The 20,236-nt window shown below is 37.7% G+C and overlaps 1 protein-coding gene across 1 annotated transcript in view; it reads right to left on the reverse strand.

The window, feature by feature from the left end:
- The window catches only part of LOC117297663 (pinopsin-like), a 31,056-nt gene extending 11,184 nt beyond the window's left edge, over positions 1-19,872 (reverse strand). Inside the window, exons 1-2 of the mRNA XM_033780814.1 lie at positions 19,518-19,872; positions 3,667-3,861 (exon numbers count right to left, since the gene is read on the reverse strand). Of these exons, the coding sequence (XP_033636705.1) occupies positions 3,667-3,861; positions 19,518-19,872 (550 nt within the window). The remainder of the gene's footprint in view (positions 1-3,666; positions 3,862-19,517) is intronic.
- Positions 19,873-20,236: the final 364 nt, after the last annotated feature.

Genomic DNA, 20,236 nt, shown 5'->3' on the forward strand with positions numbered 1-20,236 from the left:
CTATAAATAGAGTGGGCGGATGGGAGGGTGTGTCAAAATTCTCCCCCATCCTATGCCACAATTAAAAACTAGCCATGCATAAAGAGTTTTTCACACAGGGACTTGGAACAGTGTATGTTATACTCGCAGTCTCGAAATCCAGTTATACCGGCCAAAAAAAAAACAACCAATCAACAACCCCCGTTAATATGACCCGGCCTGGATTTTGTTTCGTTTCATTTTTTACCAATTCAGAGTTCTCTTGTCACCTTGGGGACATCAGATCCACAAAGTTAATAACAACTCGATCAGTATACGAAAATAATGGACCAAAACAAATGAAAATGCGTGTTAGGTTTCACAACATAAGCTTGACCAGTGGGGCCGACTTCACAAAGCACTAAGATTCATCTTAGGATAAGATGTCAATATCACCATAGTGATTTGTAATATGACATCACAATTTTGCCTGGCAGCTAAGATTGATTAATAAGTTGGCCAGTTTCTATTATAATGGGATTTTTTTTGTAGGTGTTAATTGTTCTAAGTATTAATTCTCTTTTAAACGCCGTGTCTTGCTTTTAATTTTTATCATTATGTTTTAACGAGCTGATGTATGATTTTGTGAAATGTCGTGAATAAACCATAGCCCCGGGATAAAAGAAAGAAAAAACGATTCCCATTTGAAATCAGTCGTAGCTCTTTGTGAAATCGAGCTCTGGTCACTTTTGACCAGGTCACTTCTCTAAGATTTATTATTGACATCAAGTCACACCGGGACAGACTCAGTTGCTAATGCGACTGCTGAGGTGGAAAAATGGATCCTTACATTGGAACTGTGTGGGGTTTGTTTCGTCTCCTTCATTTTCAATCTAGTTTTCATATTGCTGGCAGTTTTGGAAAATGTGGCACTCGTGGAGTCACATTCTACTACTTTGCACGATCAACATTTCTTTTAAACTAAATTAAAGGCATAGGACACTATTGGTAATTACTAAAAAATAATTATTATCATAAAACCTTTCTTGATAACGAGTAATGGGGAGAGGTTGATAATATAAAACATTGTGAGAAACGGCTCCCTCTGAAGTGACGTTGATTTCGAGAAAGAAGTAATTTTCCACGAATTTGATTTCGAGACCTCATAATTAGATTTTGAGGTCTCAAAATCAAGCATCTGAAAGCACACAACTTCGTGCGACAAGGGTGTTTTTTCTTCCATAATTATCTCGCAACTTCGACGACCAATTGAGCAAAATTGTTCACATGTTGAGAAACACTAAGTGAGAAGACTGGTCTTTGACACTTACCAACATTGTCCAGTGTCTTTAAGGCCTAGGATTTTTAAGTTGCCATGTAACAGTTTGGTTTATGTTTAATATCTGTGGCAGTTGATGCTACCCGGTTTTTAAACATCCCAGATTGCCCTGAAAACAATATTGTACCAAAAGGAACAGGGTGTTCTGAAGATGCTTGATAAAATTGTTTTGTCTTGCTTGAAAACACTATACAACTAAAAACAAACAAAATTCAAAGAACAAATAAAGCTGAACTATATAAAAACAAACTAGAGTGGTGATATAGGCAAGTCATTTGCAATTTTATTTTAACATCGGTACATAAAGACGCTGGACACTATTGGTATTTGTCAAAGACCAGTCTCCTCACTTGCTGTATCTCAACATAATAACGCATAAAATAACAAACCTGTGAAAATTTGCGCTCAATCGGTCATCGAAGTTGCGAAATAATAATGAAAGAAAAACACCCTTGTCACACGAAGTTGTGACAGTGCTTTCACAGATGATTTCAAGACCTAACATTCTAAATCTGATGTCTCAAAATCAAATCCGTGGAAAAATACTTCTTTCTCGAAAACTACGCCACTTCAGAGGGAGCCGTTTCTCACAATGTTTTATACTATCATCCTCTCCCCATTACCCGTTACCAAATAAGGTTTTATGCTCATATTTATTTTGAGTAATTACCAATAGTGTCCACTTTTACTTTCGTAATGACTTTTTTTTCTGGAAGATGAGTAGATCACAAAACTGAGTTTGTCACTCAGTAAAAACCAACCTTTCTATAAACCTACTATAATTACAAATACAAGGTCTGTGTAACATGTTGCTAAATTGAAAAAGACTTTTACTTAGTCGGCTTTATCAAACATTTACTATGAAAAGAAAAGACTCGAAAATGGTTTTAACTTCAATCAGTCCGCGTAAAATGTCTCATGTTCAATTCCAAGCGTTGAAATTAAAATGATTTGGAAGATCCTTTTTCTTTAAACTATTGACAGCTCAAAACAGTGAATCAGTATGCACGGGAGCTTCGTCAAACAGGAAACTGTCAAGAACACTGTGACTCTTAGAATGTTCAAAGATCCTCTCAGACCTTAGACCAACACAGCGAGTCTGAGTGCTTGCCCAGGGCATCATTGCTCCAACAATTTGCAGTTTTATTTATATCTTTGAGGTTATATTGGTCTTTTTCCTGCCGGCTTCGTTGTTGCTTAGCTCAATAACATCAGTGGTGCCACTGTGACATTACCCATTTCTGCGGGCTAAACTAACGTTCCCTATAGATCGTGACATTTGAAACAAAAACTGTTGCTTTGATCTGCTTCCTCCAACACAAGCTCCGGTAATTTATTTCAGAGCGTAGGGATTTCTCATTAAAGTTATACTGTCAGGTTCCTTTAAGGCAGTGGACACTATTGGTATAATTACTCAAAATAATATTTAGCATAAAATCTTACTTTGTAACGAGTATTGGGGAGCTATACATTGTGAGAAACGGCTCCCTCTGAAGTAACGTAGTTTTCGAGAAAGAAGTTTTTCCACTTATTTGATTTCGAGACCTTAGGTTTAGAGTTTGAGGTCTAAAAATCAAGCATTTGAAACGCACACAACTTCGTGTGACAAGGGTGTTTTTTCTTTCAGTATTTTCTCGCAACTTTGATGACCGATTGAGCTAAATTTTTTACAGGTTTGTTATTTAATGCATAGTTGAGAAAACTGGTCTTTGACAATTACCAATAGTGTCCAGTGTCTGTAAGTACAAGTGCCGTTATGCAATACCCAACATTTAACAACATCAAATGACGTCACATTTTGAATGGGACTTACCATTTGTTTTTTTGTGCAGCCAATGTTACGTTCATTCATAAATTGTGATGATATTGAATCAAAACGGTCAAACAAATGTCCTTGGAAGGTACACACAAAAAATACCCCACAAGGGTACCCCGTAAGGTCCCAAGTGTTTGTATATGGGGTGCCAAACGAGGGAACACATTGTATTCCCAATAAATACACGCATAAACAAAAACAAAAACACAAAACAGTTTGTCCAAATGGAATAGCCCCAAAACAATCGAACTTGGACACAAGGTTTACCAAGAAACCAAAACATTAAAATCATATATATATATTTGTATAATCCTTATATTTTCTGATTTTCTTGTTCTGTTTTTTGTCATTGTCCAGTGCTGTCCGTGACCTCTCGAGTAATTTTTACTTGACTTGAGTGACGGGCAAATCCTAAAAAGTAAGACCGAAACATGAGATCGGTAGTTTGAAAACTTTGAAACAAGGAGCTCTGCTAATCCACGTTCACACTGGATCATACCAGTACAAGAGAATATGGGTTATGACTGTTCCATCAGTGTTATTTATTACTAACCTGTTCCTGTGCCTTCAAGCACGTATTCGCTCCATCCGAAGGCGGGCGGTAATGACACTATTAAGGAGTACAGCCACGTCATAGAGATGAAAAGTAGTCCCCATCGTGTGTTCATCTTCTGTGCAGTGAAGGGACGAACAACCAGACAGCATCGATGGATGGAAACCGCTGCTAACGCTACGATCTGTTCCGTACCTGCTGAGCGGAAAATAAATCATTTTAATTAGCCACAACAATTTGTCAAATGCTTAAACCCTACTTAGACCCTCTGAAATGTGTTGTGGCTTGGTTGAAACTCCAAATAGCTTGACTTGCCCTAGATTAATTTGGGTTACCCGACTACTGTAAAACAAAGTGGGGCCTCATAGGGAAATATGCATGCCAACAATCGCCACACAACAAGTGAGGGGTTTGAGTTACTCGTCCTTATAACTTGGAACTAACCTTTAGTTTTAATAATTGTTATATCCTAAGACTAAGTTCTAAGTTAGGACTAGTCTTAAGTTCTTTATGAAATTGACCCCGGAGCTACAGTTCGACCCGAAATATGTGTACGGTTTGACCCAAGGTCAAACTGACGCAGCATCCGAGTTTAAAATCCAAAAACACAAAAGCTACACTTTTATCGAGAATTGCAACAAATTTTACTGTTAAAACATGAAACCCTGAAAAAACCAATGAAGATCAGAGTTAACAAAGCGAAGAAATTAGCATAATTTACAGACTTAACCCCCTAGGCAAATACAAAAAATATCTTGCTTCGAAAATACTTATCCTCGGGTCAGAGACTCCCATGAGTATTTCTATGGCTGGCTGGCCCTCAAAAACCAACCGCTGGGAACTCTGATACTGCCGCGGAACTACAGCATCGGATGGCGGTCTCTGTCCTCTGGTTCATCTCACCCACCCGAAGGACAGTACTCTCCTAAACATCCAAACATTCACCAATAACAACATGTATACCGTTTTGTGTGTTAGTCGCAAGACACACCCCAAGGCCCGAAGAACACTAACTTCAAGATGTGGGCTACATTCCAGGGGCCGTTGCCACCCACTTCTTGGGCTGAAACAGGGTTACTCCCTTTACAGTTCAAACGGATGAACATGTAGGCTTGGGTCTCTTCCTTCCTACATGGTATCATTAATCGGAATAAAGCACCACCTCTCCGGATAAAATGGCAGAGAGTGTGCAACCCTTTGAAACACTCTCTAAAATCCCCTAAAGAATTCCCGAGCTTCTCACAACACAATGAAGACAAACAATGCCACGACAATCGAACACCAATTGGAACACCATGGCTTTTTCTATACTGCAGCGCTGTTCTTTTTAAATAGCATAAGCTCAAATCAAATGATCCCTTTCCATGTCAGTGGTTAAAAAGAGTCAAGTACTTTTTGTATGAGAAATGAGAAAAACAATGTCATGAAAATAATTTTCGTCTCAGTGATCATGAGTCGAAAACTATTTTAGCATGTAAAAACGTATTTTCATGAATTTTTTTTACGCATTTCTAAAAAACTACAGCACCTCAGCAAGTAATATTTTCAGGGTAGCTTTCTACTAGCATTATCTTCAAACGGTGTAAGTTTAATGTAAATCTGTGGGCATTGTGTTTTGTGTTACAAAATGTACACACATCCTTTAAATTACCCCCTGCTCCAATTAGCCTAGCATTTAATTGATCAACGAATACTTCATGCTGTCTCGGTTGTTTCCTTTTCCTGCCTTTGACCTCTGTGGGCCCTAGACTTGATTCAAGTCCCATTCTCGTGTGAGAGGTCCCTTAGCTATTATCCCCAACTTTATGTAGTGCGCGCTCGCCGTCAAAATGCGGTCCCGAGAAGGTTTGGGAATACAGAGCATCACAACACAGTAGTTTCCTGGGGATGGCACGGGATTGGGACTTGAGTCAAGTCTATGTGGACCCTGGTTTGAATCCCACCTCAGGTGGAGCTTTGCAATGTGTAGTGGATAAGAATTTTAGTTATAACCTCATATGGGTTTTTCTCCCACATCTTATACCGAGAATGTCTTCTCGTTTGCCGTTTATCAACTAGTGGTTTAACCCCAACGAGGCCTGGTTCTTGGTGATTTTACCGAGACGAAGTCGAGGTAAACTATAAAGAACCAGGCCTCGGCGGGTTTAAACCACTAGTTGAAAACCGATTCAACACACTTTGATTCCCATTTATAAATACCTTTTCGGTCAAAAACATCATCACTTTTTGGTCAAAAAGTAAAATAAATGCAAAAAATATTATTGTTCAATGATTTCTTTCAACACAACACCCCTCCAGCTATGAAATGGTAAAGCCCTCCGCCGCCCTCGGGTAAACAACTCCTTATAAGGGAATGCTGTGCGCGTCGCGCGTATCGCGTGATGTGGCACAACTGTTTCAGCCGTTGCTCTCGACCAATAGGAATGAAGAAACTGTCTTTAAAGAACAGGTGCATGGTCGCGTGTCACGCCTATATGAATTAACACTTTTTACCGGTCATTAACAAAGGTTTATACACACCCACGTGACGCGCTCTCCACCAATAGGAATAGCGAAACTGTCTGAGGTATTTATGAATAAACAATTAAACATCACAAATGACAGTTGTAAGTAACAACTAAACACACATCGTGTTCAAGAAATAATGATCACAAACCAGAGATGCATAACATATGAATATATCCAACAACCGTTGCTTTAATGTTAAGTTTGATCTCAAATCTAGTATTCGAGGCTATAGCTCAATCCAGGCATTAGAATCGCATCAAGCACTTAATGTCAGATTCACCCCTCGGCCCAATGACCATTGAGTCCTGGCCTCAGTGTGATTCTTGAATAGAGACTACGCGGAAGATTGTTGTTTTTGTACCTCAGGTGTTGTTAAATCCGACCCCAAAAATATGTAAAGGCGACCCTCAAATAAGCTTACTAATAATTGGAGTGGCACTCAAATAAGCTTACTAACAATTGGAGTGGCACTGCAAATCCGAATTTGTCCAGGCGACAGAAATTTGTCAATTTGCACTGGTTTAGTTACCAAAGCGGAGATAAACGCCACTTGAATCTTTTCGAATGCGTGATTTCAATCTACTTCTAAAATGGAAACCACCGGATGAGATTTTGTCGGTTTGCAAGTCGTTAAGACTTTGTTTTTATCTGTTAGCACTTTCACCGGCCTCCAGGTAAAACGTTTACACATACAATTGCTGATAAATAGAACTTGTCCGTCGAGTGTGGAGCGGCCTGTTGTAAATAGTCCCGTTATCCATGACTGGTATCATAATTATTCACAGGTTATAATCGGTCGAGATTGGAAGAGGTCTTAAAGGCACTGGACACTATTGGTCAAAAATCAAAATAATTGTATTCACTTTGTTGAATAATTTCTTTCGTCGTTACAATGCATTCAAACGCATTCATTTTGTATATAAATTTAATTTTACTAATCAGTTATTATCTCTTAAATGCACTGATGGATACTATTGGTAATTGCTCAAAATAATTGTTAGCATAAAAAATGTAATTGGTAACGAGCAATGAAGAGCTGTTGATAGTATAACACATTGTGAGAAACGGCTCCCTCTGAAGTACTGTAGTTTTTGAGAAAGAAGAAATTTCTCTCTCAAATATTTGAAGCATTATAAACTGGTATCGTTTTTCTATAACCGCATGTATCCAAAGTGGCCTGTTATGCCCTATATTATCAGAGCTGGGCATGCCGGCTTCTAACCAAAAATTAATATCTCAAGAGTGATTACCAAACATACACGTTCCCTTTAAGTAACTCTAGATGGGTACCCAGGTGTGTGTTCCGTTTTCTATAAATCTAAGAGTCTTCTACTTTGTTATTATCAAGTATGGCTTCAATCCGAGCGACAAAATATCGTCAATGATTGATCGTTATCAGAGATTTTTGACGCATGAGAAACCACAGCTGTTTGAGCAATGAGAAATTACGCATTTGAGATTTTTCAGACAGAACAATAACCAAGACTGAAGCTTGTTTAAATATTGTATTAATTTCATTTGTTTGATTTTATCTTAAACATAGTAAAAGAAACAACTTGAAATTGCTCCTAATAAAAATTGTGAGAAGTTGAGTACATTATTGGGGTTTCATTTCGAGACTTTAAGATTGCAAGCTATAGAAATCTACCGAAACAAATTATAGGCTGCTACGTCAAACCATATCAAACTAATGAAAGGGAATATACAAATATTAGGTCGAGGCTTCCAGGACTATACTTTTGTCGGGGAACCGAGGAAACTGACATGGGTGAATTTTAATTAACTTCGAATGAGCAGGTGAAAATTAAATAGTCAACTCAAACTTATTGTTTAACATAATCCATCGTAAGGTGGAATATGACACTTTTGTCAAAGTCAAGGGTCTTCCGTTAAGGGTGCTCCTGTTATTGTAACATGGGGGTCACTCCAGTCAAGATTTTTCAATCTTTACAAAATAAGGTCACCGGTGGACAAGTTTTCAACACTTAAAGACTTGCACAAATGCTCACAGTTCACCTTAAAGTTGCACGTGGCCGTATGGTTCTTATTAGGGAGGTTTAGCTGCACGTTACGCCGGAAAAGTACGTGAACGTGAACGTCAAATTGTATTGTTAACATCTCATATTTTTAGCATACGTGAAGTTTCCATTTTCCACGTCAGGTACGTACGTCCGTGCAGACGTCATACGTGAGCATGAAATAAGTCGAACGTGGTGACACATTTTATAGTAGACGTTCACGTTCATGTGTTTGCTCGCGTCAATGCTACTCGCACACTAGGGAGAATATGCTAGCGAATGTGCTTACGAATGGAAATATTTCCATTAGGACTCAATCTATTTGAAATTGAATGGATTCCAAGACCGAATTATACCCTGATTTATAGGCGAGTTTTTTAACTGTAGTGAAAGTCTTGATATTAAAAAGAGGATTATAGCTTCTTCTTTTTTTCTTAAAATAATTGCCTTGTCTTGCATGTGCGAGCCCTATCGTTCGGATATTGCTGTTTGTGAAGGCTACCTGCCTACATTTTGTTTTTAGTATCATCATCGTTGGTCATGTTTGCTCTTTGGATGTATTGTTCTTTACTATATTTTTGGTTTAATTGTTTATATGATTCTGTCTTTTCTTATTTTGAGTACGGACAAAAATGTTTTCTTGAATTCAAAATAACCCAACATTCTCATTAGTTCTGGTCTGGACTTACAGTTTGAAGATATTTCCAACTTTGATAATAAAGGCTGTTTAAAAACTACTCTAATTTCTGATCACTTCTTATCCTTCATGGCTACAATATTCTCTTCTCTGTTTGTTTTTCGGACAAAATTAACACAAATAGGAGGCAAAAAAACCTCAATAACGACAACTTATAAATGGAAAAACTCCACGGTACCCTAATGGTTAAAGCCATTGGACACTTTCGGTAAACAGTATTGTCCAAAGGCCCACACTTCGTGTATCACAACTTATATATAAAATTTTAAAAAATGTGAAAATTTAGGCTCAATCGGTCATCGGAGTCGGGAGAAAATAACGGGAAAACCCACCTTGTTTCCGCGTGTTTCGCCGTGTCATGACATGTGTTTAAAATAAATCCGTAATTATCGATATCGAGAATTGATAATTGTTTTAATGTTTTCTCAAAAAGTAAAGCATTTCATGGAATAATATTTCAAGAGAAGTCTTTCACCTTTACCTTTTGTAAACCCTGTAAGTTATTTGTAAATCTGTGAGCTTTTATTTTGTTTTCTGTTCCGAAAGTGTAAAATGGCTTTAAAGAGTTTCAGACAAGACAGATGTATTCGAAGTAATTGAGTGATGCAGGTGTCTTTAAAGATTAATAACGCAATCGAAATTGACCTAGACTCTATGCAAACAATCTCCGGGCATTTCACATCTCTTTTGAAGGTATTGATTTTGGCCTCGTCTCATTTCTAGTGAAGTCATCATCACCGTCTTCAAGTCGCGGTTGGCGTGTACCAATAGTGGTCATCCGAATAATGTCCATTTTACAGAAGAGTTTATCTAGTGTCTGCAGTAAAGCCACGTACACCACAACCTATCTAATGAATTGTTGGGTTTCTCAATGAGAACCAGTATAGTGTAAAAACTCGACGACGTTTCGATCAAAGTCGTTAGATCGTCTTCAAGAGAAGGCATAATGTCGTGACGGTCCAACCCTTTTAGATTTTTTGTATGGTTTCAGTTATGTTCACATAGTGAAAGTTTTCAAAGCATTAAAAGACACTGGACACTATTGGTAATTGTCAAAGACCAGTCTTCTCACTGGGTGTATCTCAACATATACACAAAATAACAAGCCTGTAAAAATTTGAGCCCAATCGGTCGTCGAAGTTTCGAGATAATAATGAAAGAAAAAACATCCTTTCTACAGGAAGTTGTGTGCTTTCAAATGCTTGATTTCGAGACCTCAAATTCTAAATCTGATGTCTCGAAATCAAATTCGTGGAAAACTACTTCTTTCTCGAAAGCCATGTCACTTCAGAGGGAGCCGAGTCACCAAGTAAGGTTTAATGCTAATAATTATTTTGAGTATTTACCAAAAGTGTCCACTGCCTTTAAATTTGGTTTCGAGACCTCAGATTTAGAACTTGAGGTCTCAAAATCAACCATCTAAGCGCACACAACTTCGTGTTTTCTTCTTTCATTATTATCTCGCAAGTTCGATGACCGATTGAGCTCAAACTTTTACAGGTTAGTTATTTTATGCATATGTTGAGATACACCAACTGTGAAGACTGGTCTTTGACAATTACCAATAGTGTCCACTGTCTTTAAAACTCTCTGCTGTGTGATTTCCAAATTTTGATGTTGCATTTCCCTAATACGGATTGAATTTCATAATGGTCTGAATCCGTGCTTTGCATAATAATAGAGCGCATACATTTGTCAGAAATCGATCTATTTTATATCCTTCTCAAAGGTGTTCCTTCGAGTTACTCGCAGGAAAGAAATTTATAAATATTAAAGTTTCGTGATTTATTGTTCTATTCCCGAAGACTGTGCTCTGGGACTAAATGCATGTTAAAGGCACTGGATACCTTTGGTAATGTTCAAAGACCAGTGTTCCCACTTGGTGTATCACAGCACATTCATACAAGAACAAATCTGTGAAAAATTGGACTCAATTTTGTCTTTTAAGTTTTCAAGAGATTCATGACAGAAAAACACCCTTGTTGCACAGATTTAGTTGTGCTTTCAGATGGCTAATAAAAAGGCTTTAGGCCTGATGTCTTTAAATAATTGAGTGATAAATAACCTCTTTCTAGAACATTTATGTGTCTTCAGAGGGAGCCGTTTCTCACAATGTCTTACAAAATCAAGTGTTTAAAGTAACAGTCATTTTGGGTAATTACCAAAAGTGTCCAGTGCCTTTAACCGAAGTGAAAAACTCGTTTTATTCATTTGACATTGATCGGTTAAATATTTGCATAAACTTGAACAAAAATCTAAACTGTCCTCAAGGTATACTATACATCAAGAGATTCTGGACCTGAGGGATTTGTTCGTAAGAGGACATTAGCAAGTCGTGGGCGAGCGGACTCAAGCTCTGAGGTCTGATTAGCATTAACTTTGGGTTCGAGTCCCGGTCACGACAATTACGTGTACATTACGTGTCATTACGGTACATTATTGCCGGGTCCTAGGGATGGGACGAAAAGCCGACTAGCTCTTGTGTTAAGTAAAGCACCTTTGGGAATTGAGTCCGAGAACAATTATACATTTTTATGATTTTTGATGGGATAATTTCGATGTTTTTTTTAAACTTGTTTTAAATTTTTCACGCAGACAATGTATTCGTCGTCACAATTTTGAGATATAAATTGCCTGAATGAAATGATAATTTCATGACTTTCATCTGATAATTTTGATTTAGATTTTCCATTTTTCACGCAGAAAATGCATTTGTTGTAACAGTCATGTAATTTTTTTAAAATACATTACGTTGCACAAACAAAGGTAAACTGAAAGGGGGCTCGTTTAAGAAAAATGCAGACGGAAACTACTTGTGTTTTAAGGCAAGAAGTGCCCCGCCCCCTTTCCCCAGCAAGGAATGGTAAATCCTCTTACTGCCCCTATAGTTCCAATGGTGACATTTTGTGAACAACAAACTTGATCCTTTGTTTCCCAATGCTCATCGCCTTGATTTGAAAATAATACTCGCATGAATCATTAATAATAGTCTGGGTAACGGTGTTCGCATGCTGGCTGCTTTTGTAATTTCCAGACGAGTTATTAAAATCAAAGGCACATTACCGGATTTCTAAGAATAAAACTCGACTAGATGAAACTAAAACCATCTTATGATGATGATAGTTGAAAACTTCGTTTTATGAAATATTTCTGTCTGTAATGTCGTAATTGATGAGAAATAAATCAAACTAAGTTCCCGTTTTAAGTTTATCTATTAGTGAGCGCTTTATTCCCTTCTCTTAATATGCAGAAACTGTAATCGTTGTTTCACTAATTTCTCATGAACCAGATGGCCGATCGATCTCAAACTTCTACAGGTTTGTCAGTATGTGGAGTGCTTACACTGCCAGCAACGTTGTTGTTAGTAAAGACCAATTTATTATGTCCCTTTAACATTCAAAATGCTCATTCAGTCAACGAGAAACCAATCCGGTACAAACACACATCATAAGTCTAAATGTGCAGAACTCATTCGCTTCCGCACGTTTATTAATTTGAAATGTATATTGATGAAAATGGCCTTCTGGAAATAAATTGTACATGTCACAGAGACAAAAATACCCAATCCAAACAGCTATGGAACAGGCCTACGGCAATGAACAAAGTCGCACCTTAAGATCGTTCCGTGAATCTCAATTTTTTTTTTTTTGACTGACTCTTCCAACGAAGGTAATTTAAAACCGTCAATTGGTTGGGATGTAGCAGTTTGCGGGTGCGCCTATTTTTATATGTAAGTCAATTTTTATAATATAATTATTTACCAACAAACGGAGCGCTTCAAAGTATGTTCAAGTATTTGTTCAAATATTCGTTCATAACAATGTTTTCAGTATAGGTGTTGTAGTCGAGTCCGACCTGTATCTTCATCAAGACCAAGACACCGGGTAAGACACCAAGACCAAAACCAACACCAGAACCAAGACCAAGGCCAAGACAGGCAGATCCGATACGGGGGATTTTGACTCCCCAAAAGGTGCTATAACGATTACTGTGATGATGACGTCAAATAGAACGGGTCAATACTTTAAAAAAAAACTGCTCTCGAAAATAGTTAATACGCAAGCAAATACGTGACCGTGAGCGTCAAAAAATTGTATTGTTTCTGGGTGACGTCGCACGTGTGACGTCTGCGCGCACGTATGTACCTGACGTGAACAATTTTGATATTTTAACGACGCAATTTTCTGGTGTTCACGTTCACGCGGAACGTGCAGCCAAACCCTATTATATCGTCTGCCTATCGTGTTGTTTTCCCGCCATTTAAAAACCACACATAAACACTCCAGAATTACGTTCGCCTATGGTTGATTTAACGTTCGCCAAAGGTGGCGGTGCAAACTCGTTCCACTCGAATTTGTTAGTGAACGCTGACAATGTAAAGTGGAACGCACCTTGAATGCACCGGAACAAAACATAGAAGTCACTTTGCACTCGAAATAACCATAGAGGAGTCCGAATATTGAATAAACATTATTAAATTAACTCTACTTGCTCCTGACAAACCGTTGAATGAAATTGACTTATTGTCGTCGTGCTGTATAACGTAAACGTGTATAAGAATGAAAGGGGTTGCAACAAAATGCATTGTAGCGCCATGATTCACTTTCATATGTGATTCAATTTCTTTCTAGTGGTCAATAGAGAAGCAAGGTTATAATCTAAATTGGAAACAAACAGTTCTCTCATTTGAACTCGCTGCTTCCGTTGTCCTTAATGAGAATTATATGCTTTCAAAACTAGGCTGTTGTACCAAATTCGGGAGAAGTCGGTTTTTGTTGCGCGTCACATGATTGGTTCTCGACCAATCAAACTTCACAGTTTGTTACCGAGGTATAACAAACATTGAATCGCTGAAGAGATATCGTTTGTTCATTCTTTACTTTGTCACTGCAGTTAGAAGAACCTCCCATGGAACTCGTATACACAATTTCTCTGTGGAGCACCTCAGTCTTAAGACTCTCCCCTATATGGAGACTCTTTATTGTCCCTTTTCTGTTTTCTTCTCGGTCTCTGTATATATAAGGTAGTGAATATGAAATCTTGGTCACTTGAAATGTGTGTGAGGGTCGACAACTGTACACTGAATTTGATTGAATTGAATTTCATGCTGACTATGCAATAAACAGTGATCCCATGCAGCATAAAGCAAAATCTCAGATTCGCCTTTATGTCATCAACTTCTGTTGTTTTATATTATTGTCGAAGTGTTTTAAAACAACTTCGTTTTATCAGCGACCTTGCGTGTCTGTAAACTAATTTCTTGTTTCCAATCAATTCTAGAAGATGGGAAAGGATGCGTGAATGGATAGCTAGGGGAGCGGTCAGGGGATGCGTATGGGGTGGGGGAGATGAGCCGTGTGCGCTGATATAGCTCGATGCTCGACCGCAAGTTCTCGTAAGAAAAACAAACTAACAACACTTATTATCAAACATATGTTTAGTTCTAGGCTTTATGAACACTCAATGGTGAACCGTTGTGTTTTAGGTTCATGCTTGAGTTATTACATAATAGTACGTAGTTTACAACAAAGCATTAAGGGCCTTTTTCGACAAGATTAAAGCGCTATAAAGTGATCAAAACCGATTGAACTATACAACACGTTGGTTTTATTCACGTTGGTTATTCACCTCGATGGGTGTTTTAGTTTTATAATAGTAAAATTGCAAATAATGCAACAAATTAGCAATATTCACCAAATATAGGATTTGAGGCATTGCATGGTGAGGTCTCATTTGGTTATATCTACTTGCCAGGTCCCGCGGAGTAGGTTTATCAGATGTTCGGGAGATTCACCATATATAAAATCTCTCAGCTCAAGACCGACCTGGGTTCCGGGTCCTTGGGACCGAACCCACTCCAGGGTTATACTGGGCTGACTGACCTGAATTGGAGTTTAAAAACCCGGATTCTACTTCAGTTTGACTGATATCATGGGCCAAATGATCCCGGGTCAAACTGACCCAGATATGGGTCAGACCCCATATCAGGACCTGAAATACGAGTCAAGACGAAATTTTGCGTGTTACATTTGAATGTTGTGGGGTATACGATGGCGTGCTCGATGACAAGTTTCCACTTAAATTTGAATTCCTCAGACCAATCGAGGTAGTGTGAGGTAGTTGCTATGTCACATAGCTCAGGCTTAGTTACGTAAGAGACGATGAACACACATACAAGGGTTTTCTCATCTGGCTATACAAAAGCTTGTACCGAATCATTTGATATAGCAACTGTCTCCATAGTCTCAGGAATTCAAAATGTAAGCAGTACATTGTGACTTAAGCAAGTAAAATGTTCCAGACATCATTCAAATATAACTCGCAAATGGTTTATTCTGGACTCCGACATTTGTAAAGTGTATTCCTTTCATATGGGCCTCGAAGAAACCATCCGATCCTTCGGGAGTATAGCACATCAGACCTTCACGTCGGTAATTGCCTTGCAAGAATTGTGTTACTAAGGGATACGTTTGAAAGTCAATTGTGTTGTTACGTAAAATATATTTGCAAACAAGAAATCCTTCAAGCAAGGCAATTCGAGGAAAGACTAATTGCATTTTTTATGGAACTTCTTAATTAGGTGATTTCCAAGCCAAGACATCTGGGAAATTTACATGTTAAATGGAGTGGGACTGTCTGGCTACTGCGTATATATAGATGTATCTTGTACATTTCCTTATACAAACAATTGTAAATATAGCAGACCGCCTGTTTATAAATAATAATTGTTAAAACTGTTGTTAAATTGTAATTGGATATGTTCCCCTAAAGGGTGTATGTACTTTTTGTAGGACTAAAAACACAATGTCCACAGATTTACACTAAACTTACACAGTTTGAAGATAATGATAGTAGAAAGCTCCCCTGAAAATATTACTTGCTGAGGTGCTGTAGTTTTTGGGAAATGAGTAAAACAATGTCATGAAAATAATGTTCGTCTCATGAAACGAAAATTATTTTAAGCATTTACAAACGTATTTTCATGACATTGTTTTAATCATTTCTCAAAAACTACAGCACCTCAGTACGTAATATTTGAAGGGAAGCTTTCCACTATCATTATCTTCAAACCCTGTAAGTTTAATGTAAATCTATGGACATTTTGAAAAAGTACCCAAATCCTTTAATCCTTTGCTCCGCTTTTTGCGATAATTGGATAACTTTGTGTTAGTACTTGCTTATGCCTAACTAGTTATTATACATAATTTGATGGGTTTCATTAGCAGTCGGTCTTGATGTTGTATGAAGAGCCAGTGCTGTTTGACGTGTTACCTCAAGTGAGGGCTTAATGTGGAGACAGGTTTTAAATTTGGAGTGGGTACATTTGTGACAACTTTGTATTCCTGTTGATGTAATATAGATATATATTACAACGTACATTTTGCAAGCTTAGAGAAACTGACATTTTCTAACAGTCTTCAGCAGAAGCTAAATAATAATCCCTTGTTGACATTTGTTTCTTCTATTTGAATATTTATAATACATGAGTTTATCTTGCATCACTCGCTGGGCTCGATTTCAGCAAGCACTATAACTTAATAAGATTAATTCAACTGACATTTTATAATAGTCTTCAGCAAAAGCGGAATAAACATCCCTTACTGTCATTCTGTTACTTATATCTGAACTTGAGCTTACCTTGCATCACTGAGCTCGGTTTCACAAAGCACTTAGATTCATCTTCAGACGGGTTAACAATATTGCCATAGTGATTTATATTTTGACATCACACTTTGTTTAGCAATACTTATATGGTTGGTAAATGGCACAACACTGTTTAATTTTAGTCTGAAAACTTACTGATTATGAAGTTCATTATTTTTTCCTGTGGAATATATATGGACTCAATAGGCCATCAAGAGAGTAATGAAAGAAAAATCCCCTTGTTGCCAAATTTGTGTGCTTATAAATGACAAACAAATGCTTCAAGCTTGATAGTCTTTTAATTTTTAAAATGAGAAAATAAACTCTTTCGAAAAACTTAATTTCGTACTTTCGGGAGTCGCTTCTCACAATGTTTTACATTATCAACAGCTCTTTATTTTCTCGTTAATACCAAGTAAATGTTTTGCAATGAAACCTAAAATTACCAATAGTGTCCAGTGCCTTAAAGACCAAACTAAGCTATTCGTGAAATCGAACCTCGTATATTTATATATTACAATTATTGTTTCAAATAAAGCATACTTGAGCAATATAGAGAATACCTATACCGCATAAAATATTATTCTGTGGACGATATATTCAGTTCTTTCAAGTCCGGATACACATCCTATAAGCCGTTGCATGCTCCGTTACAACAAGTGCTCTTACTCGTATCAAACTCCATTAATGAAATTTATACGGATTGCAAATTGCGAGACAAGTTTGTGAGATGACAAGTTGGACATACAGACAAATGACGAGGCATGCATGAGGGGAATGGCACAGAGGCTTTTAGGTCAAATTCAATTTGTGAGATCCACTCATAATCCGATAGACAGACTTCTGATAGAAAAACAGTAGGCCTAACTACAAGTCTCTATATAGCCTCATGTTTAAATGGTGTAAAAAGAAAATTGTGTTTGATACCATTTTTAATGTAAGTGCAAAATGTTGTCAACAACAAAACAAACACCCAAAACGTTCGTTGGCGATAAATTAATGGTCTGTACAAAGACATTCCTGTTCATTCCTGAATTCTGATGATACTCAGACAAAGAATTTGAGCAAGTTCCTCCTTTGTACTCATTTGTATTTTTGTTAAATGTCAGATAACGTAAAATTTCAAAGTTTGCTCTGAAAAAGTATCACATAAAATGCCATTTTACTGGGAGGCAATCCTTAAGGGGTATATGTGGGAGTGTCGTGGCCGAGCGGTTAAGAGCACCGAATTCAAACTCTGGTGTTTCTGATCAGCAGAGTGTGGGTTCGAATCCCCAACCGTGACACTTGTGTCCTTAAGCAAGACACATAACCATTGCTTCGTCCTTCGGATGGGACGTAAAGCCGTTGGTCCCATGTGTTGTGTAAACGCATGTAAAAGAACCCAGTGCACTTATCGAAAAGAGAAGGGGTTCGCCCCGGTGTTCCTGGCTGGATTGGCAGCATATTGCGCCACAGCACCTTGTAAACCATTACATGGTGCTTAAGGATTAGGTCTTATATCTCAAATTTCGCCCCACTCCTTGCAGTAATAATACCTGGCGCTTTGTATCCTTTGGCAAAATGCGCGTTATAAATACGGTTATTATTATTAATATTATTATTATTATGTATTTTGTCCTAACAAAAAACACATTGTCCACAGATTTACATTAAACTTACACAGTTTGAAGATTATGATAGTAGAAAGCTTCCCTTGAAATATTACTCACTGAGGTGCTGTAGTTTTTGAGAAATGAGTAAAAGTAATAACTTTCGTCTCAGTTTTAGCATGTAAAAACGTATTAACCAGTTATGCTATGGTTTTGGTATAATATCATAACTGGTTAAGGGGGTTTTACATGCTAAAATCATTTTGGTCTCATGAGAACAAAATTATTTTGTGACTTGTTTTACTCATTTCTCAAAAACCACACAACCTTAGTTAGTGATATTTGAAGGGAAGCTTTCCACTATCATTATCTTCAAACCCTGAAAGTTTAATGTAAAGTTTAATGTGGACATTTTGAAAAAGTACCCGAATCCTTTCACTTGATCTCTGAGCTCCTTTTTAACAGCTAATTTTGCGGAGACTTCTGTAAGATTACTTTAAGCGTTTTGATACATTTCATATTATCAAGTTTGTGGCCTTGACATGAATCCATACCCACTATGAACGGAGACGTATGGAATATAATTTACCTGTAGAAATTTCAGCTTCATCAGTCATCAGGTTTTTAAGTAAAAAGGGGGTAATCACAGAGGTATTGTTTTCAGGAGAGTCGCGTAAATCTATTGTTCAAGCTAAAATAGTGTTCATGAAATTGTTTAACTTATTTATCTCTAAAACAAAACTTCAACATTTCGGCAGGTAACATAATATTTAAAGGGCAGCTTTCTACCACCACCGTGCAAGTTTATTGTAAAAAGGTAGGTTTGTTTCAGTTAAGTTTTAGTTTTATTAGGCTTTACAATGGCATAAAAATAACAAATTCATGAATAAAGACAAAAGAAGCAACATAGAAAGAAGAAAGACAAAGCCAGTGAGTGGCAAGGATGAGGTGACCAGCACCTACAAAGCCGTTCTGTGTCGCACAAAAACAACCCAAACCCTTTAAGCGAATTCACCTTTAGGATGGTGTCGATTGGAAATTATGTAGTGTTGCTTCCCGCACAATGGCAGTGTCATCAGTTACACGCACGTGGCCATGTGTCCCTTAATAGCAGTTTTGAATCACATGCGATCAATTTTAAGTATCACGTGCCGGCCAAAGAATAAAACATGACGTTATCCGAACCAAATCGAATCGGTCAACCGATATAAATCCAAATCTATTTCAATCAATCTAAAAAAAAATTAATCAATTTGATTTCAACTGATAATTTTAAAAAAAGAGTACAATTTAGTTATACAATCTCACCTTTAAAATTGTCGTCTTTTTGTTTTTATATATTTTTTTAAGTTACTTCATGAAAACTAGAAGCATACACAAAAGTTAACTCACCGCAAACCGTAACGATAAAGGCATACCAAGTGCATCCACCCGGTCCGAATAGCCATCTCCTAGCAACATTTGACGCAAACGTAAACGGGCTTCCGAAAATTGACACGCTCAAGTCTCCAACGCTTATGTTCACCAGAAACATGTTGATCGGGTTGCGTAGATTCCTGTAGCGGGCGTAGAGAAACAGGACGAGGCCATTGTTGAAAATGCCGAAGAAAGTGAGGAGTCCCAGGTAGACCGCGGTAGCATTGTAGACGGTAGCGGAGACCTCCTCTACGGTATTGGTAGTGGTATCTCCAGTTAGCGTAGACGCCAAAGTGTCACCCGTTACCCACGATGAAGTAGTGGTATTCATGATGCTCAACCGTGCTCGTTACAACCGACAGATCTCCCGCGTGAACACGGTGCGCTATCGATGTTAACTGCAAGATCAAAATATTGCATCTAAGACTTGTATATGGTCCATACTGCATACAGGGCTTCATTTTATAGGTTAGTTTTTGACATTAGCATCTGATCTGATTACTCATAATTTACTCATAAGTCAGTCGCCATTATTCAGAGTGAAAAGAGGTTCTTCAAGTGTACCTGGCCACAGTAGCAGTCACAGAGGAAGGGGCTATATATAAAACGATGATAATAACCTGGTATCAAAAGAGTCCAATGCGCGTGCGCTAGAGCTCCTTGTATCTAATATTAGTTAGTAATGACTACGTGAT

This window comes from Asterias rubens, chromosome 1, assembly GCF_902459465.1.
Source record: "Asterias rubens chromosome 1, eAstRub1.3, whole genome shotgun sequence".
Taxonomy (NCBI): Eukaryota; Metazoa; Echinodermata; class Asteroidea; order Forcipulatida; family Asteriidae; genus Asterias; species Asterias rubens.